Source organism: Pristis pectinata, chromosome 9, assembly GCF_009764475.1.
Source record: "Pristis pectinata isolate sPriPec2 chromosome 9, sPriPec2.1.pri, whole genome shotgun sequence".
Lineage (NCBI taxonomy): Eukaryota > Metazoa > Chordata > Chondrichthyes > Rhinopristiformes > Pristidae > Pristis > Pristis pectinata.
In genome coordinates, this window is record NC_067413.1 from 3,906,162 (window position 1) to 3,925,616 (window position 19,455).

Consider the following 19,455-nt stretch of genomic DNA (forward strand, 5'->3'; position numbering starts at 1 on the left):
GGAAAAGACTGTTACCGTTCACCTTATCTATGCGTCTCGTAATTTTAAATATTTCTATAAGGTCGCCCCTCATTCTCCTACGTTCCAAGGAATAAAGACCTCGCCTGGCCAACCTCCCCCTATAACTCAGGCCCTCTAGTCCTGGCAACATCCTCAAATCTTCTCTGCACTCTTTCCAGTTTAACCACGTCTTTCCTATAACAGGGCGACCAAAATTGTGCACAGTGCTCCAAGTGCGGCCTCACCGGTGACTTGTACAGCTGCAACATAACATCCCAACTCCTATACTCAGTGCCCTGACTGATGAAGGCCAGCGTACTAAATGCCCTTTTCACCACACTGTCTACCTGTGGCTCTGCTTTACAGAGACTAGTTCTTTTAAAGTCCACATTTATTCAGCTACTTGAATGTAAATTCCCCAGTTGCCATCATGGGATATGAACTCCTGTCTACGCATCAATGGTTCAGAATTCTGGCTGCTGTCCCAGTGACCTAACCACTACACCCCTTAACCTCTCACTGTTTACATGGAGTCATTTGAATGTGATCAAAGCAAGAATCAAGTCAAAGATACAGCACAGAAACAGGCCCTTTGGTTGAACGAGTCTGTGGTGACCAGAAACCACCAATGTACACAGATCTCATTTTATTCTCCCCACATTCCCATCAATTACTTCTGGATTCTGCCACTGACCTACACACTAGGGGCAATTTACAGCTGCCAGTTACAGCTGTCAAGAGGGTTGAGAGCTTCAATTTCCTAGGAGTGATCACCAATAGCCTGTCCTGGTCCAACCACATAGACGCTACAACCAAGAAAGCTCACCAGCGCCTCTGCTTCCTTAGGAGCCTAAGAAAATTTGGTATATCCCCTTTGACTCTCACATTTTTAATCGATGCACCATAGAAAGCATCCTATCCGGATGTATCACGGCTTGGTATGGCAACTGCTCTGCCCGGGACTGCAAGAAACTGCAGAGAGTTGTGGACACAGCTCAGCGCATCACGGAAGCCAGCCTCTCCTCCATGGACTCTGTCTATACTTTTTGCTGCCTTGGTAAAACAGCCAACATGATCAAAGACCCCAACCACTCTCTCTTCTCCCCCCTCCCATCGGGCAGAAGATACAAAAGCCTGAAAGCAAGTACCACCAGGCTCAAGGACAGCTTCTATCCTGCCATTATAAGACTATTGAACGGTCCCCTAGTACGATAAAATGGACGCTTGACCTCACAATCTACCTCGTTATGGCCTTGCACCTTATTGTCTGCCTGCACTGCACTTTCTCTGTAACTGTATCACTTTATTCTGCATTCTGTTATTGTTTTCCCTTGTCTTGCATACCATTCATACAGATCAATTCACTACACAGTGCATTGAGGTAGTGCAAATTTTTTCACTGTACCTCGGTACACGTGACAGTAATAAACCAATTTAACAATTACCATCTCAGCACATCTCTGGGATGTGGGATCAAGTTCTTGAACTGACCTGCACAACCCTAACCCTACCTCAGTTATGGAGCACTATGGACAACACTGGCACTACCATGGATTGGTCTGTGTGTTTCTCCTCCCTCCCCTTCACTGTCTTGTATAATTTATATTTTGTGTGTTGTCTGCGCCCACGTGCCTGTGATGCTGCAAACAAGATTTTCCATTGGACCTGTACCTCACCGTACTTGTGACAATAAACTTGACTGGAAGCTCGACACCCGGGAAAACCCACACAGTCAGAGGGAGAACGTGCAAACTCCACACAGACAGCACCGGAGGTCAGGATCGAACCTGGATCACTGTGGCTGTGAGCCAGCAGCTTTACCAGCTGCACCACTGTGCCGCCCCCAACTGTGCCTCTGCGATTTTAAGTATTTTTCAGCAGCCTTTGCATTCCCTCTGACCCTACAATTCCCTTCCTAAAAACCACTGACGTCAGGCCCCATTTTCCGGCACAGTTCTCTGAACAGATGGAGTGACCTCGAGTGGGAACGCCCTCTGAAGTGCTGGGTACGACAGGACACCAGATAACAGAGCTTTTACTGTACAACATGTTAACCCAGGCTGACAGCAGTTGGATTGAATCTGCTCTTCTCCATCACAAGTAAAGTGAGTCAGCTCTGTAATGCGCACTAGGTCTGATTCAACCGATCTGTACAAGCACAGCACACATCCCATACCTGGTCATAGCTATAGGGTCGCTGCTGTTGCTGTGGCGGGCCAGGTTGAGGTGGTCTGTACCCTCCATACTGCTGCCCTTGACCCTGTGGATAGCTGGTGTACTGGGCTGGAGCTCCTTGCGAAGGACCTGGGGACAGAAGTAGTAATCAAAACACACCAAAGTATTGTACGTTACCCTCAGCCAACTCACAGTCAGAGGTTGAAGGGGTGAGCTGCAGACTTCCAGGAGCTGGGAATCACACAGCAATGTGGAATTGTGGAACACCAAAGCAAAGGAGACCATTCAGCCCATCGAACCTATGGCTGCAGTCAATAAGGTTCTAGATGGTCCCACACCTCACTCTCCCACCCAATCCTCATCTCTGATTCCCCTACTGTCCAAAACAGAAGGTCTCAGCGATGACTGCAAAGTCTGAACATCTCAGCCCTGCGAGTCAGAACTTACAGCACGGAAGGAGGCCAATCTTCCCAGCATATCCACACTGGCTCAATCTAGGAGCAACCCAATTGGCCCCACACCCCTGCCTTCGCCCCACAGACCTGCAAATTTATTCTTTCCCCAGCTCTCTTTGGAGCATTACAGTTGAATCCACCTCTACTGCCCAAGCCTCACTGCATTAACAAGTTCATCCTCACGTTACTTTCAAGAGTGTGCTTGCCTTTATTAGTCCAGACATCGGGGCAGGCACAGTAGTGTAGCGGTTAGCGTAACGTTATGACAGCGCCAGCGACCCGGGTTCAATTCCCGCCGCTGTCTGTAAGGAGTTTGTACGTTCTTCCCGTGTCTGCGTGGTTTCCTCCGGGTGCTCCGGTTTCCTCCCACATTCCAAAGACATACGGGTTAGGAAGTTGTGGACATGCTATGTTGGTGACGGAAGCCTGGCGACACTTGCGGGCTGCCCCCAGAACACTCTATGCAAAAGATGCATTTCACTGTGTTTCGATGTACATGTGACTAATAAAGATATCTTATAAAACTCCCAGCATTTGCCTTGTCAGCTTCCAGATTATTTCACCAGTGGCCTGACTACTACACCATGTGACAGAATGGCAGCTATTGTACTAGGGAATTAACTGGAAAATCTAATCTCTGCAAATTGAGCACTGAGTCCACAGAGCACCACTGGTATTAGATACCACTCTGAGCTTTGTAGTTTTTTTTAGTCATTGGGTTAAGGACTATGTTTGGACCTGCTGCTCAGCCTTGAGTGAGTGACCCAATTATTTCAGAAGGCAGCTAAAAATTGCAATGGGTCTAGATCCACAAAATAGCAACTGGGTAAGGCCGACAAGCTTCCTTCTCAGATGGGTTTCCAAAACAACAACAGTATATTCATGGTCACCAATACAGACACTTCTTTTGAAACACTTGGATCTAATTCAATTCAAATTCAAGTGGCCATGATGAGTTTTGAACCCTTATTTCTGGATCCTGGCAACGTGTGCCCAAATCTTCACTGTACATAGTGGTTACAGCATCATAACTAAAGACTTGCCCCTCCTGTCCCTAACACACCTCTCACACCTTCTAGATACTGTCTGTCTAACTGAGCATTTTCACCAATCTTCTGTTCCTTGTACCTATTATCTGTGTTTTGTCCGAGATAAAACTAGCCCAGAGCTAATAAGATAAGAAATCTTTATTAGTCACATGTACATCAAAACACAGTGAAATGCATCTTTTGCGTAGTGTTCTGGGGGCAGCCCACAAGTGTTGCCACGCTTCCGGTGCCAACATAGCGTGCCCACAACTTCCTAATCTGTACATCTTTGGAACGTGGAAGGAAATAGGAGCACCCCGAGGAAACCCACGCAGACACGGGGAGAACGTACAAACTCCTTACAGACAGGGACCGGAATTGAAACCGGGTCGCTGGCGTCGTAATAGCGTTATGCTAACCACTACACTACCGTGCCTGCATACGGCAGCACCATCCAAAACGCCCTTTATAAATTTATTTAAACTACCTCTATGTTCTATAAATACAACAACATTACAAACGTATGATATGGGTTGATGTGATAGCAATACCACATGTTGCTGCACCCTTTGATTACAGCTTTTAGCTCCTAATTCTTACTTCAACTCTCATGTAATTATCTCTAAAGAATCAAAAGGAGAGCAGGAAAGCAATGGAAAGAGCAAGCACAGAATGCCAGGGAACATCCAAAACAAAACCACAGCTCATTCCATCGAAGAAGCCTGTCCCCAACTCGATCATCACAGTCCATGGCTTCCCTGCAAGTTGACAAGGTTCATCCCCAAACCTCTCTGCATCATACTAAAGAGTCGAGTCACAACCGTGACAACTGATGCAAACCCCCTCCTTCTGAGAGTATCCTTTCTGTGCCCAGTTTAATCTTCATAAGTTGATGCACCAGCCAGAAATTTTGCAGGAAAAAGCAGTTCTGATACGGAAGAGCTCCGAGCTTATCTCAAGACCCCTCCCACCCAAAAACCCCCTCTCCTCACCTGAACCCCAAGCTCGAGAAGACCTCTCTCTATTAAAATTCTTCTTAAAGCTACACAGACTCACTGCAGAAGTTAAGCAACGTGAAGTCTACCGTTGGGTTAGTTGTATGTGTGTGTGTTGTGGGGGGGGGGGGGGTGTGGGGGGTGGAATTCCTACTGATTGTTCAGATGACAGACTTTTTCTTAAAGGTTCCTCTTAAAACGTTCCACGCTTTCTCATAGCGTGCTGGGACAAAATGTATGGTCAATGTTGATTCATCATGGGTTAAATATTCTGGCTGATTCATCTTGTGTTCGGCCCTGGTCACCACACCATAGGAAGGATGTGATTAAGCTGAAGAGGGTACAGGAAAAGTTCACGGGAATGTTGCTGGGAGTGGAAGGTTTGAGTTACAAGGAAAGACTGGGAATGTTTTCCCCTGGAGCGGAGAAAGCTGAGGAGTGGCCTTCTAGAAGAGAAGAGGTTTATAAAATCATGAGGAGCGTAGCGAAGGTGGATGGTCACAGTCCTTATTCCCCCAGGATAAGGGGGAGACTAAAACTAGAGGGCACAGATTAAAAGGGAGAGAGAGGGGAGAGATTTAAAAGGGGACCTCAGGAGCAAGTTTTTCCATGCAGAGGGTGGCGGGTATATGGAATGAGCTGCCAAGAAAGCAGATACAATTACAACATTTAACAGACATTTGGACAGGTACATGGATAGGGAAGGTTGAGAGGGAAATGGGCCAAATGCAGGCAAAAGACTAGCTCAGGTGGGCATGGACAAGTTGGGCTGAAGGGCCCGTTTCCATGCTGTAGAACTACGAATGTAGAGCTCCATTCCCTATCTACCAATGAACACACACCAACTTCAAACATGTTGGTGAGGCTGCATTTGGAATATCGTGTTCAGTTTTGGTCACCCTGCTACAGGAAAGGCGTCATTAAGCTGGAAAGGGCGGAGAGGAGATTTATGAGGATGTTGCTCAGACTCGGGGGACTGAGTTATAGAGAGAATGAGCAGGTTGGGACTTTATTCATTGGAGCGTAGGAGAGCAAGGTGTGATCTTGTACAAAATCATGAGGGGCATAGATAAGGGGAATGCACGCCGTCTTTTTCCCAGGCTTGGGGAACCAAGAAGTAGAGGGCATAGGTTTAAGATGAGAGGGGAGAGATTTAATAGGAACCTGAGGGGCAACTTCTTCACACAGAGGGTGGTCAGTATATGGAACGAGCTGCCAGAGGAAGTGGTTGAGGCAGGTACAATAATATTTAAAAGGCACTTGGACTGGTATGTGAATAGGAAAGGTTTAGAGGGATACGGGCCAAATGCGACTAGCATAGACAGGAATCTTGGTCAGTATGGACCAGTTGGGCCAAAGGGCCTATTTCTGAGCTGTATAACTGCACGCAACTTCACACCAGAGTAATCTGGCAACACGATTTCAGCCACAACAGCAGGGGAGGAGAGAAAGAAACAAAGGTCGGTACACCGCATCGATCTTTTGTAAACTTAACACCTAATTTACAAACCAGAAAGAATAGCTGCCGTGATCCTGGAAAGTGCACACCCTGACGAGTTACTTACCATAACCTTGTTGTTGTGGAGGGTAGCCCTGTTGCGCTGCGTACTGCTGCTGGGGATAACTCTGCTGCTGTGGTGGTCCTTGCTGGTATGCATCCTGCTGCTGCCCATACTGTGGATTACCTGCAAGAGACGAGTGGCAGAGGCGTTAACGTCCAGCTTGGGACCACCTGCACACATCATAGGGCTCAACCTCATGGCTGAAGCAAAGGGAAATGGACCTTTAGCAGTGAGAGCTGGGTGCGGGAGGGGAGGGGAGAGGGGCAGGGGGAAATGGGAGAAAGATTGGGGGGGGGGGGAAGAAGGGGGTAAAATGGGAACAAAAGAGTGGTGGGGTCAGGGAGACAGGCGAACTACCAAAACCAAACCAAAAAGGAGGCCACACAAACCTGCAGCCAAGCAACATTTTACGTTTTTAAACTGGATCACTTTCATCAACCCTGTAAGTCGGCACCAAGCTTTACACTTGCTGTAATGGAACAGTTAGCAGAGCTACACTAAGGGGAAAATAGAATAGACAATATAAAAAAGGCAGGTACAGAGCACAGACTAGCTAAACAAAATAAAGTCAGCAAGCAGATGTCACTTGGGTGCTGTGTACTGAGTTACTGACTCAAGGTCTGTGTGAGTATTAATCTTTTTAAAGGTCCTGTATTACAAGCAACACGTACGTATTTAGGTTTTCAAAGCAATATTGAAGTTAGAAATGTTAAAACTACCCATTATAAGCATTGGTAAAGGAATTAATTCTGAAGCTACATTGTTCCTTGATCAATCAGCAACTAATGTTCTACTAGAGCTTTGCAGGGAGAGGTTGAGAAGGGTGAGGTTTGATTAAGTGGTTTAGGGCAAACCATGTGTGTGTAATGTGAAGGTATATATTTATATACCTCCTTCGTAGTAATGTTGTAAGGAATCCTCATAAGGCCTTTCAAAGGCCTGCTCAGGATACGATGGGTGCTGGTAACTGTAGTCATTACTGCCTACATCAAACAGGAAAACAGTTAATGGCCTGTCAACTGCAAGCCTACAATATTTCAAAAGTAAATCTGGAAAAAAAAAACCCCGCAACGTAAAAATTTAACAAGCGCTTTTCTCTGATGAAAACTCTTCAGGTAGGGTTCCAATGAAATTAAAACTAATATGTCAAATGCCATTTAGTTACCACAGCTTGTCCCTGACTTACAGGTGACAGAGTGTTGAACAGTACAATCTGCTGTCAATTAATGGGAACCACAAAGCATAAACCCCGAAGTAGTCACCCCCGTTTCTCTGCTGAAGGGCTGGAAAGTCTGCTCTTGCTCCAGTGCCCTTCAGGATCTCTGTTGCTGTAAAAGCTTTCTCCTGCTTCATTACACTGCTGCCCCCTCCTATTCATACAATGCCCTTTCTGGTTTTCAATCATTCATGGGATCAGAATGTCACTAGCATTTATTGCCCATCCAAAACTTCCCCTCGAGTGGGTGGGGGCGAGTCCCCTTCATGAACCGCTCCAGTCCCTGTGATGAAGGTGCTCCCCACAGTGCCGTTGGAGAGGGAGTTCCAGGACCCAGACTCTGTGATGATGGAGGAATGGCAATATATTTCCAGGTCGGAATGGTGCGCGACTTAGAGGGGAACCTGCAGATGCTGGTGTTACCATGTGTCCGAAGCATTTGCCCTTCTTAGTGACGCAGAGGTGGAGGGTTTAACTGCTGGTGAGTACCTGCAGTGCATTTTGTAGACAGTAGAAAATAAAATATGGTAGCAAAGTGATTAACTTATTGGGACTAATACCAGGAAAATGGGACAACTGATCAGGAAATACAACACATCACGACAGCAAACCTGGCAGAGATAGAGGAACGGGGACTTTGCAATGCAGTCCTCACAGAAAGCAAGTTGAGTCAAGTTAGCCGTGGGAGTCTGTAAGCTTCTATCAGATTTTTGTGACCAGCTTATCTCCCAAGATGGAGACAGGGGAAATCCAGAAAAAGAGAAGTCAGAGTGAAAGACTTTGTGAAGGTGAGAGTGAAGTGGAAACTGGCAGCAAAAATAGAAGTTAGAATTCTGAACTGCACAGGGAGCAACACTAATGGAGTCAGTGACCACAAGTAACTGCAGAGAGTTGTGGACACAGCTCGGCACATCACAGAAACCAGCCTCCCCTCCGTGGACTGTCTACACTCCTCACTGCTTTGGTAAAGAAGCCAGCATAATCAAAGACCCCACCCACCCCGGACATTCTCTCTTCTCCCCCCTCCCATCGGGCAGAAGATACAAAAGCCTGAAAGCGCGTACCACCAGGCTCAAGGACAGCTTCTATCCCTCTGTTATAAGATTCTAGAACGGACCTCTCATACGCTAAAGATGAACTCTATCTTTCAATCTACCTTATCATGGCCCTGGCACCTTATTGTCTGCCTGCACTGCACTTCCTCTGTAACTGTTGCACTATACCTATAGCCCAGTAATTTCTAAGGTAGGGACATGTTCAGCACAGCTTTGTGGGCCAAAGGGCCTGAATTGTGCTGTCGGTTTTCTATGTTCTATATATTCTGCATAGTTTTCCTTTGTACTGGAATGATCTATATGGATGGCATATAAACAAAAGCTTTTCACTGTATCTCAGTACATGCGACAATAATAAACCAATTACAGAAATGGAACTGATGGGACGGTTCCCCTGGGAGCTGGCTATGGATCTAATGGGTCAAATGGCTTCCATCTGTGTCATCGCAAGTACAAGGGGTTCTTTTTTCAGATGGTTCCGAATGTGTGGAGTTCTGCCCTTAATTTCATGGAAAATTGGTTTATTATTGTCACTTGTACCAAGATATAGTGAAAAAAAATTGTTTTGCATGACATCCATACAGATCATCGAGGTAGTACAAGGGAAAACAATAACAGAATGCAGAATATAGTGTTACAGTTACAGAGAAAGTGCAGTGCAGGTAGACAAATAAAATGCAAGGTTATAACGAGGTAGATTGAGGTCAAGAGTCCATCTTATCATACCAGGGAACCATTCAATAGTCTTATAACAGCAGTACAGAAGCTGTCCTTGAGCCTGGTGGTACGTGCTTTCAGGCCTTTGGATCTTCTGCCTAATGGGAGGGAGGGAGAAGGGAGAATGTCCGGGGTGGGTGGGGTCTTTGATGATGTTGGCTGCTTTCCCGAGGCAGTGAGAAGTGTAGACAGAAGGGTCTTTGAGAACAGGAACAAGCATGCCTTGCTATAACTACACAGGGCCTTGGCCAGTCCCCATCTGGAGTTGTGCATGGAGCTTTAGTTTCCTGATCCAAGGAAGAATCATGTTACCAGAGAGGGAATGCAGTGAAGGCTCAACAGGTTAACCCTCGGGAGGGCAGGAATGTGGAGAGATAGGGATCGACTGTGCTCGTTTCACGAGAGGTTATAAACACAAGAGGGGAACTCACCGAAACAAAATTCTGATAGGGCTCGACAGACAGAACGCAGGGAGGATGTCTCTGTCTGGCCCATATCCCTCCAAACCTTTCCTATTCACATACCTGTCTTTTAAGTGTTGTTAATGTACCTGCCTCAACCACTTCCTCTGGCAGCTCGTTCCACATACTGACCACCCTCTGGGTGAGAAAGTTGCCCCTCAGGTTCCTATCAAATCTCTCCCCTCTCACTTTAAACCTGTGCCCTCTAGTTCTTGATTCCCCAACCCTGGGGAAAAGACTGTGTGCATTCACCCTACCTATGCCCCTCAGCTTCTCCAGTTGCATCATCCTGAGCAGCAGAGGGGAGGAGCTAGCAGTCTTTTTTAAAAAAAAAGAGTTGTACGATTAGCTAAGTGTGTGACAACTTAGCCAATAATAGGAAGGTAGGGTAAAGCAGAGGGGCCATTGTGACAGTGGATGGTGTGGGAGTGGGAATTTGAGGCTTTGGTGAGGAGGTACAGGTGAATAGCAGGTAAGAACAGGCAAGGTTTTTTTTAGATATAGTAGTTAACTAAAAATTACAACTAATTAAATAAAGTAGGGATGCAGGATCAGATGATGTGTTGTAGCTGCATGATGTGGGAGCTGGTGGACCCTACTGTGTTTCCTGGTGACCACGTCTGCAGCAAGTTTTGGTTGCTCGAGGAACTCAGGCTCAAAGTTGAAGACCTGGAATCTGAGCTTCAAACCCTGCGATGCATCAGGGAGGGGGAGAGTTACCTGGTCGCTGTGTTTCGGGGACAGTCACACCCATTAGATTAACTGCTTCAAATCTGGTCTGTGGTCAGGGACAAGAGAGTGTGACTGCAAGTGAGACAGGCAGGTCGGATCCAAGAGGTAGTGTTGGAGGAGCCTCAGCCCTTGAGCTTTTCCAACAGGTCTGAGATTCTTGCTCCCTGTGCGGATGAGAGTGGGGGCTGTAGGAAGGATGAGCAACCGAACCGTGGCACCGTGGGTCAGGGAGCCATTCAAGAGGGGCAGGGAAGAGAAATGTAGTTGTGATTGAGCATAGTACAGTCAGGGGGATAGACAATTCCCTGTCGCAAGGATCGAGAGTCCCGAAGGCTGTGTTACCTGCCTGGAGCCTGGGTTCAGGACATCTCAGCTGACCTGCAAAGGAATTTGGAGCGGGAGGGGAAAGATCCAGTTATCATGGTCCATGTGGGTACCAACGACATAGATAGAACAAGGGAAGAGGTCCTGCTGAGGGAATTTGAGCAGCTAGGGACTAAATTAAAAAGCGGAACTAAAAAGTTAATAACCTCTGGATTGCTACCTGACCCACGTGCAAATTGGCACAGGGTCAATAAGGTCGGAGGGTTAAATGCATGGCTCAAAGATTGGTGTGGGAGAAGTGGGTTTGAATTCGTGGGACATTCCCACCAGAGTTGGGGAAGGAAGGAGCTGTTCTGATGGGAAGGGCTCCACCTGAACCACGCTGGGACCAGGGTCCTGGTGAATTGCATAACTAGCGCTGTAGATAGGGGTTCAAACTAAATAGTAGGGAGGTGGGTTCAACAGATTGGAAAAGTATGGATAAAGTAAAAGGGAAGGAGAGTGCAGGAGAGTGCAGGAGAGGTCTCCAGAATAAGACAAAGTTGGGAAGAAGGGTGGTGAATATAGGACTGAAGATGTTATATTTGAATGCATGCAGTATACAAAACAAGGTAGATGAGCTCGTAGCGCAGTTAGAAATTGGTAGGTATGGCGTTGTGGACAGAGTCGTGGTTGAAAGAAGATCACAGCTGGGCGCTAAACATCCAAGGATACACATCCTGTTGAAAAGACAGGCAGGTGGGCAGAGAGGGTGGGATGGCCAGAGGTGGTAAAAAAAAAATGAAATCAAATCCTTAGCAAGAAGTGACATAGGATCAGAAGACGTAGAGTCCTTGTGGGTAGAGTTAAGAAACTGCCAGAGTAAAAAGACCCTGATGGGAATTATATACAGGCCTCCGAACAGTAGGCAGGATGTGGGGTACAAATTACAGCAGGAGACAGAAAAGGCATGTAGAAAGGGCAATGTGACGGTGGTCATGGGGGATTTCAGTATGCAGGTAGATTGGGATAATCAGGTCACTGTTGGATCCCAAGAGAAGGAATTTGTAGAACGCCTAAGAGATGGTTTTTCAGCACAGTTTGTGGTCGAGTCCACTAGGGAAAAGGCAATTCTAGATTTTGTGTTGTGCAATGAACCAGATTTGATTAGGGAGCTTAAGGTAAAGGAACCCCTAGGAGGCAGTGATCATAATATGATAGAATTCACCCTGCAGTTTGAGAGGGAGAAGCTAAAATCAGATGCATCAGTATTACAGTTGAGTAAAAGTAACTACAGAGGCACGAGAGAGGAGCTGGCCACAGTTGATTGGTAGGGGTCCCCAGCAGGGATGACGGTAGAGCAGCAATGGCAGGAGTTTCTGGCAGTGATTCAGAAGACACAGGATCAGTTCATCCCAAGGGTGGAGACGCCAAGGCAACCGTGGCTGACGAGGGAAGTCAAAGACAGCATAAAGCAAAAGAGAAGGCTATACAATATTGCAAAAATTAGTGGGAAGCTGGAGGATTGGGAAGCTCTTAAAAACCAACGGAAGGGAACTAAAAAAGCAATAAGGAGAGAAAAGATGAAATATGAAGGTAAGCGAGCTAATGATATAAAAGAGGATACCAAAAGTTTTTTCAGATATATAAAGAGTAAAAGAGAGGCAAGAGTGGACATCGGACCGCTGCAAAACTATGCTGGAGCGGCAGTAATGGGGAACAAAGAAATGGTGGACGAAGTGAATAAGTATTTTGTGTCAGTCTTCACTGTGGGAAAACACCAGCGACATGCCAGAAATTCGAGAGAGTCAGGGGGCAGGAATGAGTGCAGTCGCTATTACTAAGGAGAAGGTGCTTGGGAAACTGAAAGGTCTGAAAGCAGATAAGTCACCTGGACCGGATGGACTACACCCCAGGGTTCTGAAAGAGGCAGCTGAAGAGATTGTGGAGGCATTAGTGGTGATCTTTCAAGAATCACTGGAGTCAGGAATGGAAAATCACAAATGTCACTCCACTCTTTAAGAAGGGAGGGAGGCAAAAGGCAGGAAATTATAGCCCAGTTAGTCTGACTTCAGTGGTTGGGAAGATGTTAGAGTCCATTATCAAGGATGAGGTTTTGGGGTACTTGGAAGCACATGACAAAATAGGCCAAAGTCAGCATGGTTTTCTTAAGGGGAGATCTTGCCTAATAAATCTGTTGGAATTCCTTGAAGAAGTAACAGCCAGGATAGACAGAGGAAAGTCAGTGGATGTTGTTTGGATTTTTAGAAGGACTTTGACAAGATGCTGCCTGTGAGGCTACCAAACAAGATAGGAGCCCATGGTATTACAGGAAAGGTACAAGCATGGATAGAAGATTGGCTGACTGGCAGAAGGCAAAGAGTGGGAATAAAGGAGGCCTTTTCTGGTTGGCTGCCAGTGACTAGTGGTGTTCTGCAGGGGTCGGTGTTGGGTCTGCTACTTTTCACGTTATGTGTTAATGATCTAGACGATGGAATTGAGGGCTTTGCGGCCAAGTTTGCGGATGATACAAAGATAGGCGGAGGGGCAGGTAGTGCTGAGGAAGCAGGGAGTCTGCAGAAGGACTTGGACAGGTTGGGAGAGTGGGCAAAGTGGCAGATGGAACACACCTAGGGAGGTGCACAGTCATGCATTTTGGTAGAAGGAATAAAGGGGGAGTGAATTCAGCTGCAAGAGGAGGTTTATAAGAATGATCCCAGGAATAAAGGGTTAACATACGGGGAGCATTTGATGGCTCTGGGCCTGTACTCGATGGAGTTTAGAAGGATAGAGGGGGATCTCATTGAAACCTACCAAATAGAGTGGATGTGGAGAGGATGCTTCCAGTAGTCTAAGACCAGAGGGCACAGCCTCAGGACATACCTTTAGATAAGGAGGAATTTCTTTAGCCAGAGGGCGGCAAAACTATGCGAATGCATTGCCACAAATGGCTGTGGAGGCCAAGTCATTGGGTATATTTAAAGCAGAGGTTGATAGGTTCTTGATTAGTGAGGGTGTCAAAGGTTACAGGCAGAAGGCAGGAGAATGGGGTTGGGGGGGGGGGGGGGGGGAGGGAGAGGGAGTCAGTCATGATTGAATGGCAGAGCAGACGCGATGGGCTGAATGGCCTAATTCTGCTCCTATGTCTTCATGGTCATTATTTTATGCACTTCTATAAGATCACCCCTCGTTCTCCTACACTTCAGTGAAAATTATCTTTGGTTAGAGGGTGGAATGACATTCACCACTGTCTACCATTTTCACTTGGAGCAACTTAATCTTTCAATAAGTTATGGGTTCTTCTATCGGCCACTTTGTACATCAGTGCCAAGCAGCAAGGTGGTGAGCCCTGCCACGGGAATGCCTCAAAAGTACAAGACCACAACGCAATGTCCTTCAACCCTTCCCTCACCAGGATTAAGGCAGACTGATTTATTGCAGAGAATGTTGAAGGACCCACAGTTCCCAAAATAGCTCCAATCTCATCGAGACTGGGAAAACACAACACAGCAACTGCTCTCTCAAAAAAAGAAATTGGAAGTTTGCTGACTCGGTTTTAGAAAAAAAATAGACTATGCCAATCCTCCCCTATGGAATTTTGTACTTGTAAATAAAGCACGTATTATGAGGTTTTGAGCTGTTCCATCCAAAAGTTGGAGATCTATTCACAGCAATCATTTCCTTTCACTCTACTTTTAGAACATAGAACAGTACAGTACGGGCCCTTCGACCCATAATGTTGTGCCGACCTATATAAACCTACTCCACGATCAATCTAACCCTTCCCTCCTACACAGCCCAGAACCCTCCATTTTTCTTACAGCCATGTGCTTATTTAAGAGTCGTTTAAATGTCCCTATTGTATCAGCCTCTGCCACCACCCCCGGCAGTGTGTTCCAGGCACCCACTACACTGTGTAAAAAAAATCTACCTCTGACGTCTCCCTTAAGCTGATGTCCTCTGGTATTGGCCACTGCCACTCTGGGGAAAAGGTGCTGGTTGTGTACTCGGTCCATGCCTCTCATAATCTTATACACCTCCATCAAGTCACCTCTCATTATCACTCATTGGGATGAACAGACAAACCATTTGAACACTCTGCTGGGTTCTGGTGGGCACCACATCCAGCTCAGCTAGCACCGCGAGCTGATGCTCTTTAACTCCCAGGACAACAAAGACTCAATTTTTTTATTTTTAAATCCTCATGTTCAAACCTCCCCCACGCTCAGTGCCACTGCGGCCCTCCCCAGCACCCACTCTCTCACCATTAGCAGCCATGCTTTCAGCCACCTGGGCTCCACCCCTCCCTCCCAAAGCTCTGGAATTCCTTCCTCAAATCTCTCAATAGAACCATGAAGTGGTTACACCATAGGAGGCCTCTCAGCCCATCATGTCTGCACCAGCTCACTACCAGAGAGATAGTCATACAGCACAGAAACAGGCCCTTCAGCCCAATTGGTCAATGCCGACTGTGTTGCCCAGCGAGCTAGTCCCATTTGCCCACGTTTGGCCCACAGCCCTCTAAACCTCTCCTATCCATGGACTTACCTAGATGGCTTTTAAATGTTGCTGATGTGCCCACCTCAACCACTGTTTCCGGCAGCTCATTCCAAACACGCGCCACCCTTTGCGTGACGAAGCTGCCCCGATGTCCCTTTTAAATCTCTCGCTTCTGATCTTAAACCTACGCCCTCTTGTTTTTAGCACCCCCTCCCTGGGAAAAAAGACTGTGCTTTCACCCTGTCGATGCCCCTCATGATCTTATACACCTCTATCAGGTCACCCCTCAATCTCCTACGCTCCAGGGAATAAAGTCCTAGTCTACACAACCTCTCCTTGTAACTCAGGCCCCCAAGTCCAGGCAACATCCTGGTAAATCTCTTCTGCACTCTTTCTAGTTTAATAACATCTTTCCTATAACAGGGTGACCAAAACTGTGCACAATACTCCAAGTGCAGCCTCACCAATGTCTTATATAACTGCAACACAACTTCCAACTCCTATACTCAATGCCCTGACTGATGAAGGCCAGCAAGCTAAACACCTTCTTCACCACACTGTCTACTTGTGATGCTGCTTTCAGTGAACTGCACACTTGCACTCCTAGGTCTCCTTATTTCATAACGCTCTCCAGGGCCCTACCATTCACTGTACAATTCCTACCTGGTTTGAGTCCTAAAAATACAATACCTCACATTTATCTGGATTGAAAGCCATTTGCCAATCCTCAGCCCACATACCCAGCTGATCAAGATCCCCCTGTAATTTTTCATAACTTTCTACACTGCCTGCAACACCACCTATTTTAGTATCATCTGCAAACTTACTAACCACACCTTGTACATTCACATGCAAACTCTTAGATGCAACCCCAGCCCCTTCTCCACAGTCTTGGAAATTTTTCTCCACTAATTTATCCAATTCCGTCTTGAAGTCACTATGGAACCGCCTCCCCCATATCTGAAGCTTGTGTTCTCGTGATTCCAAACACACACTGTAGGAAAGACATTTTCCCTCATGTCCCTCTTAACTGACCTCTCATCCTCAACCCCTTCACCAATGTGAACAACCTCCCACTGCCCACTCCGTGCCTCCACTGACAAAGCTCAGAATAGTTTCTGCCTCATCAACCGCTTTCTCAACCTGCCTTGCCCCTTTCAGTGATCACATCCCCCACCACGTCAAGAGACGAGCGGAGAGAAAAGGAGATCATGTTGCCTCATGATGGAGCCCACCTTTCAAAAGGCGCTAGATAAACAACATACTCTTTGGAACACACCAAGGATCTAAACAGATCCAGGTCCCTTCCAAGTTAACTCTCTAAAATCTCTTTGACCACATTTGTGGACACCTGTCCCAAAAGGTCTTGGAAAATTATACCATTGACACTCCTCCAATGATCTTTGGGCCATTTAACAACATTAAAGGCACAATATAAAGTACTCCATTTCATTTAAAACCTCAAATCAACGGGAAGAAACAGAACAGTACAGGAACAGGCCCTTTGGCCCACAGGGTCTGTCCCAACCATGATGCCAAATTAAACTAAACCCATCTGCTTACAAATGCTCCATATCTCTCCACATTCATGTGCCTGGTCTTAATGCCTCATAAGTGCCACTACTGTATCTGCTTCCACCACTACACCTGGAAGTGCATTCCAATTCCCCACCACTGTGGAAAAAAAAACTTGCCACGTAAATCTCCTTTAAACTTTCCCCCTCACCTAAAAGCCAAGTTGTCTATTATTTGACATAAAAGTGGCAAATCTTTATCAAGTTCCTTCTGCTCAGCTCTGAACTTGCACAAAACATCCTTCATCTCTCCTTTGCAGCTTAATCCTTTCTTAATCAAATACTGAAACACATTAATGTCCTGCAGGATCAGAGCAAAGGAGGTCTTATGGCCCATGGCACCTGAACAACTTGTTCAAAACACCTGCACACTCAGTCCCACTCTCCCTGCTTTTTTGTTAAATCCTTCCCCTTCCAAATATTTATCCAATGCTCTTTTGAGAATCATTTTGAATCCATTTCCACTGCTACTTCAAGCAGCACGTTCCACTTCACAGCAGCTTGCTGGGTAAAAAGCATTCAGATAGTTTCCTGAATTATGGAATCAAGTGCCTACCCAGGACCTTGTGAGTAAAGAGACAGGGCAAATGAACTCACAACAAGGAATCCTCTGGGAAAAGTGTGATGCATTTTTATATCAAGTTCAAAGGAAACAATTCAATCTGAAACTCAAAGCTTCAACACAAAAATCCAACTTGCACTTCCCCTTCGTTCCCGCATCAATTGCCTTTACTGTGGTTAGTGACTCTCCCGGCGCTGGAAACACCATCTCCTTAGTTATGCTGTCAGAACTTCCGGAAACCGACTCATTCCCCATAAACCCACTGCCCAGAGAAGTGTGTGCAGTTGCCTCAAGTAAGAGTCTCCGAACTACCAAGTCCATTTGGCATGGCCAATATTTATCCCTCAATCAACATCGTTTGTGGGTTACTAAGTTGTTATTGCATTACTGATAGAGGTTCCCAGACCTGAAACTCCAACTGTTTCTCTTTACACAGATGCTGCCTGTCCTGCAGTTTTCCCCTGGCGATTTTCTGTTTTTATTTCAGATTTCCAGCACTTGCAGTTTTCTTTTTAAATCGTCATTATCAAATTGCCATTGGTGGGAGCTATGGACAAGTTGGGTGCTTTTTTTTCCATAAACAGTATCTAGACAGGACAATGGGATCTAAATGAACCAGGGAAGTGGGCCAGGGAATGGCAGATGGAATTTCGGACAAGTGCAAGGTGTTTCATTATAGTCAGTTAAACCAGGGCAGCACTTGCATAGTAAATGGTAGGGTCTGGAGTGTTGGAGAACAGAGAGACCTGGGGGTACAGGTATATAGATCCCTGAAAGTGCTGACACAGGTAGGTAGGGTGGTGCAGAAGGCGTTTGGCATGCTGGCCTTTGCTGGTCAGGGCATGGAGTACAGGAGTTGGGACATCATGTCATAACTGAACAAGTCGTCGGTGAGACCGCACTTGGAGTATTGCGTGCAGTTCTGGTCGTCCAGCTACAAGATGCCATTAAGCTGGAAAAAGGGTGCAGAAACTATTCACAAGCTTGTTACCGGGACTGGAGGGTGTGCGTTAAAAGGAGAGGTTGGATAAGCTGGGGCTTTCTCCCTGCAGTGTAGGAGGCTGAGGGTTGACCTTATAGGGGCTTATAAAATCACGAGGGGCATCTATAAGGTGGGTGGTCACAGGCTTTTTCCCAGGGTAGGGGAATCTAAAACTAGACAGCATAGATTTAAGGTGGAAGGGAAAAGACTTATTAAAGGGGTCCTGAGGGGCAGGTTTTTCCCCACAAGAGGGTGGTGGGTATATGGAACAAGCTGCCAGAGGAGGTGGTAGAGGTGGGTACAGTTACAATGTTTAAAAGATATTTGGACAAGTATATGGATAGGAAAGGCCGAGAGGGATATGGGCCAATGGGACTAGCTCAGACAGACATTTTGGCCGGCATAGATGAGTTGGGCCGAAGGGCCTGTCTCCATGTTGTATAATTCTATAATAGTAGACACACGTCCAAAGTACTTCATTGGTCATTTAGCGCTTCAGGATCTCCCAAAAAGAGTACGAGAGATGACTTTTGTCTACAAGACTTCACTCACGGTTATGGGACCAACTACAGTTGTGCCAAGTTCAAGGTGATGACTCGCCCTGGAGGAGGCATAGGTTTGTGCCGGGAGGTAGGCGATCTGAAGGACAAGAGAGTGGTTGATATCTGGAACGTGCTGCCAGAGGTGGTGGAGCAATCAGATGCAATTACTTGTTTTAAGCAGCATTTAGACAGTGACTTAAAGAGGCAAGGTATAGAAGGATACGGACCTAATGCAGGCAAATGGGACGAGGGTAAACGGGCAAAAGGGTCGGCATGGACGTGGTGGGCTGAAGGGCCTGTTTCTGTGCTGTACAACTCTATGATCAAGGGTCAAGAGGGATGGACATCAAATACCAGTCTTTACCAACAGCACTCATCCTCCACCATAATGATCAACATAAAAATGGTTCTTGTCTACTCCTTGCGATAGAGAGAAATGCACCAACACTTATTGCTGAATTAGCCTACAGAACACTTCCATCACAGCCAGTTGTGACATATAAAAGTGCCTCAACATTGCCCGCAGTTCAATTTCCCCCTCTATCCCAAAAGGATTTTGAACATTTAACTGCAGAGAAGGCAGCCACCTCAATCCA

General features: G+C 46.4%; 1 protein-coding gene across 3 annotated transcripts in view; it reads right to left on the minus strand.

Annotated features, from left to right (window-relative positions):
• ss18 (SS18 subunit of BAF chromatin remodeling complex) overlaps positions 1-19,455 on the minus strand; it is a 48,061-nt gene that overhangs the window by 4,903 nt on the left and 23,703 nt on the right. For 2 of the 3 annotated variants that reach the window (XM_052023650.1, XM_052023649.1), the window contains 2 exons: positions 6,219-6,338; positions 2,177-2,304 (listed from right to left, as the gene is read on the minus strand). In XM_052023650.1, coding sequence (XP_051879610.1) covers positions 2,177-2,304; positions 6,219-6,338 — 248 coding nt within the window. Of the gene's footprint in view, positions 1-2,176; positions 2,305-6,218; positions 6,339-7,105; positions 7,199-19,455 lie in introns of all 3 variants that reach the window. The other variant, XM_052023648.1, reaches the window with a different exon arrangement.